Source organism: Plecotus auritus, assembly GCF_963455305.1.
Source record: "Plecotus auritus genome assembly, chromosome: 7".
Lineage (NCBI taxonomy): Eukaryota > Metazoa > Chordata > Mammalia > Chiroptera > Vespertilionidae > Plecotus > Plecotus auritus.
In genome coordinates this window covers 108,475,098-108,488,099 of record NC_137774.1, presented here as the reverse complement: position 1 = coordinate 108,488,099, position 13,002 = coordinate 108,475,098, and the positions used below count along the sequence as shown (strand labels likewise).

Below are 13,002 nucleotides of genomic sequence, written 5' to 3'. Positions count from 1 at the left end.
TCATTCTCTAATACCACTCCTATTTGAATTAGTGATTTCAATATCCATATAGATATACATGGTCCTTCCAATATCCTTACCTCTTAATTCCTCCCCTCCAATAACCTTACCTCCTACCTACTTACCTACTCTGCCTACTGCAGGCACTCACTCAATATCTTTGTCACTACCAATAACTTAGTCCCTCTATAATCTCAGAGTCAAGCACACCACGGCACTATCTCCTCCTACCGTTGTAGCTCACTCCTACTCTGCTGAGTCAGTTCTTCCTCCACCACCTGGTTTTATCATCCATTGGTGTTTGCCTCTGTTCCTCACTTCGCTGCTCACCCAACTTAAATTCCATCATCAAACACTAGCCACTCCTTAGTCCCACTTTCACTTCATAGTTCTTAACAAAATTAACCTGGATACAACTCTCCACCTATTCTGAATGTGGCTGGAGAAAAACACAAACAGACACACCAGTCTCACTTTAAATCCATGGACACAAATCTCAAGTGAGAGTAATACTGCCTGGCAATCATGTGATGCTGTCCCGGGCACTCCACTCTCCCACTTCTCAGAGCGGCCAGCAAATTAGAGCCATGATCACGGGTTAACATGCCATCCCCAGCTGCTTTCACAGTACACAATGGGAGAGGTGAGTAACCGGCAACACAAACATGATGGCCGGCAAAAATGAAAATATCTGGCCTTTCACAGGAAGTTTGCTGACCCTGGCCCTAGACAACTACTTCATACTTCTCTTTCCATTCCTTCCTTCCCTATCCTCTTTCACTTGACCTTTCCTTCCTATTTCACTGAGAAATGTGAAGCCATCAAAAAATTACTTCCATAAACTCCCACCTCACCTACCAGCATTTCACCCATAAACCCTGATTTCCCTCCTGTTGTTATCAACTGTCTCTGCTCCTACGACCAAGCCCTCTGTTTGTACACTAGATCCTATGCCCTCTGGTCTAGTCAAGGACAGACCACCAGCAATTCACCCTCTTGTGCCATCCTCTTGCTCTTTACGGGATCATGCCCATTAATTTTCAAACATACTTTGTTTCTTCTACCTTTAAGGAAAAGGGGGGAAAAATCCTCAGGACAGTTCCTTTTTCCAGTTATATCCCAATTCTTCTGTTCCTTTGCAGGCAATTTCTCAAAACAGTTGTCTACATTCTGTCATGCTTTTCCTCCCATTTCTCTCAAATCCATTCCAATCTGGATGTTGCTTCCACCATTACATAAATCTGTTTTGTCAAGATCACAGTGCCTTCCTCATTGCTAAATCCAATGCTCGGTTTTCAGTCCTTATCTGACTTGACCTGTCTGCAGCATGTGACACAATGGATCACTTCCTCGCTTTGAAACAGTTTCTTCACGTGGCCCCAATGATATGTCTCGTGGTTTTCTTGCTACCTCAACTGGCCACTCCTTATCAGTCTACTTGGCTGGTTGCTTCCCATCTTCTCAATCTCTAAACATTGGGGGTCTCAGAGCTCAGTCCTTGGAGCTCTTTTTCTAACCACATTCACCCCCTTAGTAATCTCATTCAGTCTCATGCTTACTACGATGTCTATGTGCTGGTGACCCACAAATTCATATCCTCAGCCCAGACATGTCTCCTGAACTCTTGATGTCTATATCCAACTTGCTATTTGACTACTCCATGTAGGTACCTAACAGACGGTTCAAAGTCATGTCCAGACTGGATTCCTTATTTCCCCCTCTCAACTTACTACACCCAGTCTTCTCCAGCTCAATGGCAATTATATCCTTCTACCATGTGTTCGGGCTCCTTGACTCCTCTCTCATACTCCGTAAAATCTATGGTTCTACATTCAAAATCTATCAAGAATCCAATGACTTACTTCCTACTGCTACCATTATGAACCAAGCCACCAGCATCATCTCAAGCCAGATTACCACAATGACCTTTTAACTGGTCTCCTGATTTCTTCCCTGTCTCCCTTCAGTCTAATCTTAAAACAGTGGCCAAAATGACCCTGTTCAAGCATAGGATGGATCATGTTGCTCTTCTGTTCAAAATCCTCCAATTGCACCCCATCTCACCCAGAGGAAAAGCCAAAGCCTATACAATAGCCTACAAGGCATTACATGATCTGTCCTCTGCCAGCCTCACTCCTTTATTTTTTTAAATATTTTTTTTATTGATTTCAGAGAGGAAGGGAGAGAGATAGATAAAAACATCAATGATGAGAATCATTGATTGGCTGCCTCCTGCACGCCCCCTACTGGGGTGGAGGGGATCGAGCCCGCAACCCCGGGCATGTGCCCTTGGCCAGAATCAAACTTGGGACCCTTTAGTCCGCAGGCTGACGCTCTATCCACTGAGCCAAACTGGCTAGGGTCAGCCTCACTCTTTAACCTCTCTGAACTGTCTCCTACTCTCCCTCTAGGTCATTCTCTTCCGACTACACTGCTCCCACCTCCAGGCTTTTGCATGTGCTATTCCTTCTGTTTGGAGCATTCTTCTCCATGGTTCCTTCCTTTACCACTTCCATGTCTGATTCAGTACAGCCTTATTGGGGAAGACTGCCTAAGTCACTCTCTTCAAAACTGCAACCTTCCCTTCAACCCCTAGCACTCCCTGTCTTTTTATCTGCTACATTTTTCTTTTTATCACCTAACTATACCATATAATTTAGTTTTTAATTTAATTTTCTCTCTCTCAATAAGATTGTAAATCTTCACAAGTTCAGGGAGTAGGGTCCGTTTGGTTCACTAGTTCATCCCCAGGGCTATGAACATGCTTGGCACATATTAAACACCTCAATAAATATCTACTGAATGAATGAATCAGAGAGCTGAGAGAGGGCATTCTCTGGAACCTGTAGCAAAAGCAATCTGAACAGCATATGAAGCAGTTCCACCTAAAATGAATGAAAGAGATATACTTGAATATAAATATATATGATTCTCTGAAATCTGTACCCACCACAGAAAGTCATTTGTCCTAATGTACTGACTAAATGGTGTATTAAACGTGGCATGGAGGAAGAATCTTGGGAAAAGTAAAGGACGATAGGCAAAGTCTTGGTGGAGAAATCCCCGAGTGACCTTGGTATTTGGCTGAGGAAAGCTAACAGGACAAGAAGGCCAGGAAGACTATTGCTTGAGCCCAGTATGTCACCTCCCCTCTCACATGCTGCACCACACTGTCCCCCAGTCTCACCTTCTTTCGCGATGGCATCTGCAGTCTCTTTGGCTTTGTCCTTCAAGTCGTTCACCACATTGTCTACCTGGGACTCGTGCTTTAGGAAGATAGGACGGATGATGCGCTTGTAGAGCAGTTCCGCCCCGTTGGAAGGGCTCGGGGCCATGCACCACAACAGGAAGCCGCACTGCACAGAATGAAAGTCAGCATGGTAACCGGAGGGGAGTGGGCACCCGATAACACACTGCCCTCTGCTACGCTGGGGATGGCACTGCCTCTGCTATTTTCTCCAATAGCATTTCCAGAGTTTTCTGCAAGGTACAGGTGGGCTTTTCTTAGATGGAAAAATGTGCCAGATAATGGGCTAGTGAGGAAAAGCTGAGACTGAAAAAGAAAGGTCAAACACATCAAGTCCAGCAGCTTCACTTCCTTCCTAACGTGGACCACTTTTTAGTTACAAAAGCTTTTATTAATTATAACTTCAAAATCAATTTTAAGAACACAGTACTCATCTGCATGTGGAAAGCCCTGTATGGATAAGCCTAATACCTATGAGGCTTGTTCTCAGTAGGCTTATGCTGGAAAGTTTGTCACATTTATTAATCCTGTTATAGAAAACATACCCTGGCCATTGTTGAAAACTTCCCAGAGTGGAATCTCAGTTTTTAGTAGATTTTAGCCTTCAACTAATATTTACAGTCAAGTGTTTCTCTTCTTTTATCCTGAATGTAGATATTATTCCTAACTCTTTATGGCTCACTTTGCCATTAAGATAAAAAAAATTGATAATATTTCTGCCCTAAAAACTTAAAAAACAAGAATTGTCACACTAAATTTATATCAAAAATAATTTTACTGTTTATTCAAATGATAAATAACAACTCAGTACTTCAACTTGACCAAGCAGTTTATTCCTCTGTAAGATAATAAGCAAAAACGGGAATATCCACAGTGATATGCTCATTCTCTTAGAAAGTTTAATGAACTGCAAACATTCCGGGTTCTTTTCGTCTAAGAGTTTAACACCCAGCCTAGGTGACTATAAAAAACAGAACTAATTTCCTGAGATTCCAGATCTGTATTTTTTACAACTTCTCCTTAATGTAACTACCTCTCAACTTCTTAAGCCACAAACTTAACTCTTTAGCCTTAGTCCTTGTTATTCCAAACCGAAGAATGTATTCAAATAGTCAAGAAGCTGCACTGCTTTTCTAAGATAATCTTTTGAACTTAAAATGCACGTACTTGTGCCCTAAAGCTCACTTGATCAGTACCATGTTGCTCTAAGAATTTTGTATTATATATTGAAGTTCTATTACCCTCAAAATAAATAAAATGCAGCTTCTCAACCGATTACTGTGTGGGAAAAGGCACTCATGATTAGAACCTTTACAGACACAAAAGCAGGGGGAAAGCTTTCAAAAGATGTGTTACCAGATTGGATTATGAAAAACAAACTATAGTTATATGCTTCTTATAAGAAACACACCTAACACCAAACCAATTTTAAAAACGTAAAGGGCCTGGCTGGTGTTGCTCAGTAGTTGAACATCAACCCATGAACAAAGAGGTCACCAATTTGATTCCCAGGCAGGGCATATGCCTTGGGTCGCTCCCCAGTAGGGGGCATTCAGGAGGCAGCTGATCTGATGATGTTTCTCATCAATGCTTCTATCTCTCTTCCTCCATTTCTCTCTAAAAATCAATTTAAAAAACATTTTTTAAAAAAAGAACACTTAATGGGATCATCATCCTTTTATTTGTACTAAACAAACACCAACTCCCAAAGAGCTTATATAGTAATAGTAATAGTACATATACATTACTTAAGGCAGAATAAGCAAATAGTCATAAAGGAAAACACTGACCAAGAAGATTCATCTGAACCTATGTCTTTGATACATATGTGAACTATATATAGCTTTGTATATATCTTAATAACTTTATAATTATACTAGAGGCCCGATGCATGAAATTCGTGCAAGAATAGGCCTTCCTTCTCCCGGCTGCCAGCACCTCCCTCTGGCTTCCCTCTGGCACCCGGGACCCGGGCCTCCCTTGCAGCCCGGGCTTCATCCAGAAGGACGTCCGGTCTAATTAGCACATTATGCTTTTATTATTATAGATAATTCTTATTTGTATAGTTATGTAATTTATAATTATATGTAGCTACATATAGCTTCATATATAGATCTGAAATATAAAATCCACAATCATAGATTTTAACACTTCCATCAGAGTTATATATCAAACACACTAGAAATCAGTAAGAATACAGAAGAACACAAAATTTAAAATCTTGATTTCAAGATATATATATATATATATTTCTTTACCCAACAAACAGGGATTCTAAGACAATTATATATTCTCTATTATATAGAGAATAGAGAATGGGCTCAGAGAAACTGGGTTCTGCCACTTATTAGCCTGGCAAACCTTGTGCATGTCATTTAATTCCTTAAGTTTATTTTTAACTCAATAAAATAGTTAATTGAAAAAAAAATTTAAATCTTCCTCATAAAGATTTTGTAGAAAATAAGAAAATTTGGAGCACTTGGCACAGTAGGAAATTCGTGTCTGTCCCAAGATTACTGTGTCTTCTACCAACATCTATGAAACAGTACAGCTAACTTATTAGCTTTAAGTGAGGTAGGATCAAGTCCCAGAACCAACATACACCCTTTTTAAACAATTAAGTGATAACTCTCCTTTCTACCTGAAATGAAATTCAAAGTAATTACACACATCATTACCCAAAAAAAATCAAGCTAGTATAGTAATCTTTCCTTATCTGAGGGGGATATGTTCCAATCCCCCAGTGGATGCCCGAAACTGTGGACAATACCGAACCCTGTATACACCATGTTTTTCCTGTACAGACATACATACCTTTGATAAAATTTAATTTATGAATTGGGCACAGTAAGAGATAAATAGTAATAAAATAAAACAATTACAACAATTTACTGTAATAAAAATGATGTGAATGGCTTTGGGGCCATTATTAAGTAAAATAAAGGTTACTTGAACACAAGCCTTCCTGGGACAGTTGACCTGATAACTGAGCCGGCTACTAAGTGAGTAACAGGAGGGTAACAGCGTGAATCCGCTGCACAAAGGGATGATTCACATCTCAGGCAGGACACTGAAGGATGGTGGGAGATTTCATCACACTACTCAGAACGGAGTGTAATTTAAAACTTATAAATTGCTTATTCTAGAATTTTCCATTTAATATTTTTGGAGCATAGTTGACTGCTGGTAACTGAAGCTGCAGATAGGGTGGGGGAAACTACTCTAACTGCAATAAAAGAAAAAAATACAGTGAAAGTAATTTATAATAAAACAATATATATTTCAATATGTAAATCTTTAAGCCAAATTATACTAGGAAAAAAACATAAAATACTCGTAAGTAGAATCCATGACTATAACAGCTGCAAACAAAATTTCCTCCATATATTCCCCAAAGGTTAAGACTTTCTGGACCAGAGGGATGATACAACCTGCTTTCCACATCAAAGTACTCAACCAAAGCACAATTCACTGCCGTAATCTCCAAGTTAAGACTTTATAACAGTCTCCCACCCCCCACTTACTCTCCCTCCTGATGCATGACAGGCTCAAAAACTAGTTTACTGAGCACAGCAGCAGGAAACGCGGAGCTCAGAGCTGGGAAAACAGTAGGAAGGGGAAGAGCAAAGATTCATCCTAGCCATCTCATAGCCTCACTGCACATGTGTACGCAACCACCCCAACTCCAGTGAGACCGCACAGACTCACAAAGGCAGAGCAAGACTTCTGCTACAGGTCCAAGCACTGAAAGCCAGTTTCTTGCAGCACTCCTGGGGCCTCGGCAGGTGCAGGCATTTTCAGGTTTACTGTTAGTTTTCCCAGCACCAGCACCCCCTGGGCTTAGCCAGCTATCCTAGGCGGTGGTCGGCAAACTCATTAGTCAACAGAGCCAAATATCAACAGTACGATTGAAATTTCTTTTGAGAGCCAAATTTTTTAAACTTAAACTTCTTCTAACGCCACTTCTTCAAAATAGACTTGCCCAGGCCGTGGTATTTTGTGGGAGAGCCACACTCAAGGGGCCAAAGAGCCGCATGTGGCTTGTGAGCCACAGTTTGCCGACCGTGGTCCTAGTGAATTAGATGTTTTCTAAACCACACATTGCATTAATCCAAAATGGAGAACTAAGTGACTGCCTTTTTCACTGGCTTTCCCCTTCTTGTCCTCTGCTTAGAGGCTGGTTAATTACAGGCAGAGAGAGCCTGCAGACCATCTCTCTAACATTTCTCGGTGGAAGACCTTTGGTTTTTAATATCCATTCATACAGTGTTGTCCATTGGTTGCTTATATAGGTAATGCATACATATCCAAGACTCACTGCAACAATTTAAACAAAATGACGTGGAGGAAAAGTTACATTCTCAACAGAACATCAGAATTCCATGTAGGCATTTTTAAGAGTATGCAGAGTTATCCAAGGGGATGTACTGCACACAAAGGAATAGTTTCTTACCAACTAGATTAACTACAGATGGTCTGTCCCTGATTTATGGATTTGACTTAACGATTTTTCTACTTTATCATGGTGCAAGAACACAACATTCATTCAGTAGAAACCAGATAGGCTCAGCTATGATGTTCGGTAGGTTAGGTATATTAAATGCATTTCAACTTACAATATTTTCCACTTGCAGTGGGTTTATCGGGACGTGACCTCATCAGAAGTAAAGCATCTGTATTTGGAGAGTGTTGTTTTTAGCATCTAACATCCTAGTATGATATTTGTTACTTGTATAGGAGTGCTTTGCTGTGTTTTAGAAAATTGGTATGGAGTTTACATTGACATTAATAAGTTTTAATTCTTACCATTTTAAATTGTAAGAAATAGTCTGCTGGCTGGTTTTCCTACAAAGACTATCTGATTTTCAGGAATGGGTTACTGATGTGGAGACAGGCGCCCATAGTATAACCATGGAGATCAATGTGAAGTGGAAATATCTCACTGGATTAAGAATCAGGAGAGTTGATATCTACTTTACGACTTTAGGAAAACCAACCTCTCTGAGTTAATTTTCTCTGCAGGATTCTAGCGAAGTCCCAAATTCATGTACTTGAGGGAAATATGTAAGATAATAGTAGCATCACCAAGTCCTATAGTTCATACTGTTGTTGAAAAATCTCTGAAATATTATCTATCTATTTAGATATCAACCCTTCAGCAGTCCAGAAAAGCTGCTTCATCCATCTTTTCTGGATGAATTAAGGCAAGAATACCAGACAGGGCCGGAGCCAAGTGTCTATATGTCTGCACCTCTCCAACATCATTACTTTATGGGCTATACTCCAGACTGTTAATTTAGTTCTTTTCCGCACCCTCTTGAGACAGAAACGTAATTACTACTCTCTACCTACATCCTTAGCATTTTCCAGCTCTAAAGTAAAATAACTTCCTTGTATTAAAAATAAAGTTAATTACTGTTCAATTCTCAAGGTGATGATACTCAGCCACCAGCTTTTATAACTCCCTTTTCTTAATCTGTGTAACTATGCCACAGCCCAGGATACCCTGAGCTACACAGCCTGGCCATCCTTTTAGTCAAGCTGTCCTGAGTGCTAGCTCCCGATACTCCCAAGCGCAAACACCAGCCCACTCTTACCTGTGGTTCAGAGTCCGTGCTTTCTTAACAGGACTCTTGGCACTATTAGCACCGACACACAGAATCCCTTCATTACAAATTACAAAAGGACAGATCACTCTGTCTGTGATTCTAATGGTGTCACCATCCAATTTTTCCCTAGAAGAGTTTTAATTCCAAGGTAGGTATATGCTTAATATGCACAGTTTGGGACTAGCCTGGTCAAAACTGAGAGCTACCGTCAGAAAAATACATATTTCAACACTGGCCTCCTGATATACTGCAATCACTTCATCAGGAATCTACATCTCAGGAAGCCTTTGCAAGGTGGTCACAGCAATAGTGATGCGCTGGGTTAAAACGGCTGCTCAGAGTGCACAAACAAAAGCTCGAAGAGAACATGCTGAGGGGAAGATTGCTCCACCTTTTTTTTTTTTTTTTTTTTGCCTCCTACAAAGTTGACAAGACAAACGTTATGCTCTGTCAATGGGTGAAACAGTTCAGGTGACAGTCTGGATCAGACTTAAACTTGACAGAGTTTTTCAAACTTGTTTTAAAAATTAATCTCGAAAATTATTTTAATGCCAGTAAAGATGAGGTGCAGACATTCATTTCCGTCAGCTATCCATTGAATATTGAAAAACAAGAGAAAATACTCAGAGTATTGTATTAACTGAAAAAAGTGAGAATAGAATTGTATATCATATATGCCTCAGCAATACATATATGGTTATGACAATAATATGCACAGTTCTGTGTGTATTTATGTCATAGACCAATATATTTGCACATTAAAATAAATAGGAAGACTACCCTAAGATGTTAATAGTGGTAGCGTTTCAAATGCTTTTTTGTACCTCATCTAAAACATGCTCCCTCTATACACACATACAACTGACTGTAAGCAGTGAGACAGCAGATACTTTTGTTTTATTCACCAAAGTTTCCCCCAAACTTAGAACAGATTCTGGCACAAAGAGGTTCTAAATAAATATCTGCTCAATAAAGAAATGAACATATGCTCTTTTCATAATCAGGGGAACAGGGATTTTACATTTATTTTTAAACCCTTCTGTACATGATGGCCCTAAATAGTATTTACAAAGTCATAATAAAGTGAGGGTGAATGTTTACCTACCCAAAATTATGATACAGATGCCTGAGGAAGATGGGGACAAGGGAGGCTGCATGTGTGTGGGGGACAAGGGAGGAAGGGGAGCCAGATCCTTACCTTCCAGTGTGAATTAAGAGCTATGTGAAAAATAGAAAAGTTAAAAGGGGGCTGAACAAGAATATTACTTAGCATGGCTGGTGTGACTCAGTGGTTGAGCACTGACCTATGAACCAGAAAGTAATGGTTCGATTCCCAGTGAGGCATAGGCTGGGGTTGCAGGCTCAATCTCCAGTAGGGGATGTGCAGAAGGCAGCCAACCAATGATTCTCTCTCATTATGGATGTTTCTATCTCTCTCTCCCTCTCCCTTCCTCTCTGAAATCAACAAAAATATACATTTTTTTTTAAAGATTATTTAGAGACAGTTAAATGGCAAGATAATCTGCCATAAATGAAGGGACATGGTTGCTTTTGAAGAAGCAATACAGGGGGCAGAGGAGGCAGAACTGCTGTTCTTCAACTCTCTGACAGAACTATTTGAACCTTTAAACTGGGTGATGTGCAGCTTTCATTAAAACAAGTGCTTAGGGGTCTGAAGGGAAAGAAGAGAGCACAGACTTCATAGGGGCTGGCACACACCCTCTCTGTGGGAAGCCTGGCTGAGAACCAGACTACTTACAGCCTACCCAACTGACAGGGAGCAGGGCTTACGCCATGGAAGACCCTTCAGGATCAACGGAAGATAGCTTGTCCCATTTAGGGAGAAAGAACCACTCTAGCTATTAAAATGCATGAGCTCTTTCTTTCTCATTCACCTCTGGTGCAAATCTGGAGTGGATACAGGTCCCACGGGAACGAGTTTCAACTTCCACTCCTTTCCCCACATGCTGGGTATCCTCAGCCCAACACAGGTGCTGTCAGGGCTGACCCCAACTAGGGTACCTGCCAACGTTCTTAAAATGATTTCCACAGAGAGCCCATTTCCCATCTTCTTTCTCCAAACCTACATAAGAAAAAAAGTATTTCTTCTTCCACAAATAACGACTCCTCCCTGGAATATGCTCACCACTGGGACTAATCTATGGCCTGCGAAAATTTGCAATGCTTTCACATTAAACACAGACAACACTGCATGCAGATAGGATCTTGGCGAGCAGCAGTGTTTGTGATATGTCATAGTATTTCCATGTTTTACTATCACCTTCATCTTAAACACACAATTGCTATGGCTGTTTCCAAGACAGTATGCAAAAAATATTAGACGTGTTGAATCCTGTCTTCCTGTTCATAGGATCTGGGCAGAGCCACAGATGTCTAACATTCAAGCATTTATTTGTTCCTATTCTTGTTTATAGGTCCTGAGATGGAGTTTCTTTTAAGGATAGGGGGCAAATCAAGTACATATATGGAAGGAGACAGAGCAGTTTAGGGAACTGCCCACGTACCTTTAGCATGTAGTAGAAGGGGAACCAGGACAGGAAGAGGTCAGAGAAGAATTCGGCGATGCTGAACACACCATACACTACCCAGTAGGTCAGCCACTGGGTATCATCTTCTTTGTTGGGACTCTCTATGGCTTTAATTCTGAAAGGCAATGTAAAAACAAGTATATCATGTAGTAAGATCTCACCGAAACATTTTTTTAAAATATATATTTTATTGATTTTTTACAGAGAGGAAGGGAGAGGGATAGAGAGAGAAACATCGATCAGCTGCCTCCTGCACGCCCCATACTGGGGATGTGCCCACAACCAAGGTACGTGCCCTTGACGGGAATCGAACCTGGGACCCTGGAGTCCGCAGGCCAATGCTCTATCCACTGAGCCAAACCAGCTAGGGCTCAATGAAACATTTTCAAACATACTTCCACAGCCCTAACCGGTTTGGCTCAGTGGCTAGAGCGTCGGCCTGCGGACTCAAGGGTCCCAGGTTCAATTCCGGTCGGGGGCATGTATCTTGGTTGCGGGCGCATACCCAGTGGGGAGTGTGCAGGAGGCAGCTGATCAATGTTTCTCTCTCATTGATGTTTCTAACTCTCTATCCCTCTCTCTTCCTCTCTGTAACATATCAATAAAATATTTAAAAAAAAACAAAAAAAACATACTTCCACAGCCTGCCCTCCACCACCAACTGAGAAATACAGGCAAATGTATCCACTGTGTCACTAGACACAAGAGCACAACATAAAAGACAGGAAGCAATGTGGAGCTCAGGACAAGTCGTGACTATTTGTTTCAGTGTTTTGGTCACCAGAGAAACCAGTACCAGCTGAGCCCTGGTCTCCACCCTGCTCAGTCTCCATCCAGTCCCCAGGAGACACTGCCCATGACTGGAAACCCGAGTAATTCCCACTCCCAGGGGGTTCCTGCCGCCAGAGATATATCAAAAATGCTCTCATAATAACGGAGTTCTCGTGTACTTTTAATAATGGAGGTACATTGTGGGTGAATAGGAGTTTTCTCTTCTGTGCTTTATCTGAGTGTGGTTTAACTATTTATATCTAAGAGGGTTTTTAACGTTATTAGTGTGGTAAAATTTTATTTCTTATACATTTATCCTGGGCAGAGGGTATGCACAGTTATATTTCACTTAAGGCCTTAATTTTGAATAAGTAAACACACATATCCACACATAAACTGCTAAACATTTCATGAAACTATCCAATAGTTTAAATTCTATTCTATTATTATTTTTAAGAAATTAGTCAAGATCCAGATTCAAAAACAGAAAAGCTACCCTAACAATTCAAGTACAGTGCTTTGAGGAATAAAAATTTTTTTTTAAGAAATGGTTAGTTCCTTTACTTATCAACAATATGAATTCAAAAGTTTCTGCATTGATACACCTGGAACATTATGTGGTAACATAATAGTGAAAATAGAAACAAACTCAAAATTGAACACACACATTGATCACAACTTTGTAGAAAACCAGGGCAATCAAAGACAGGAGAAGACCAGTTTTATTAAGGTGAAGAGATTTTTTACTAGAACTTCTCGTGTTACTGAAGCATTTAATTATTGCTTTAATTTGAAACACAGTATTTTTAAAAATAGGTCTACATGT

The 13,002-nt window shown here is 40.5% G+C and overlaps 1 protein-coding gene across 3 annotated transcripts in view; it reads right to left on the bottom strand.

Moving 5' to 3' along the window:
- REEP5 (receptor accessory protein 5) overlaps positions 1-13,002 on the bottom strand; it is a 32,091-nt gene that overhangs the window by 6,154 nt on the left and 12,935 nt on the right. For all 3 annotated transcript variants that reach the window (XR_013961098.1, XR_013961099.1, XM_080678252.1), the window contains exons 3-4: positions 11,382-11,520; positions 3,188-3,356 (exon numbers count right to left, since the gene is read on the bottom strand). Coding sequence is in view for 1 of the 3 variants with exons in the window: in XM_080678252.1 (XP_080534378.1) it covers positions 3,188-3,356; positions 11,382-11,520 (308 nt within the window). In the remaining 2 variants the exon portion in view is untranslated. The remainder of the gene's footprint in view (positions 1-3,187; positions 3,357-11,381; positions 11,521-13,002) is intronic.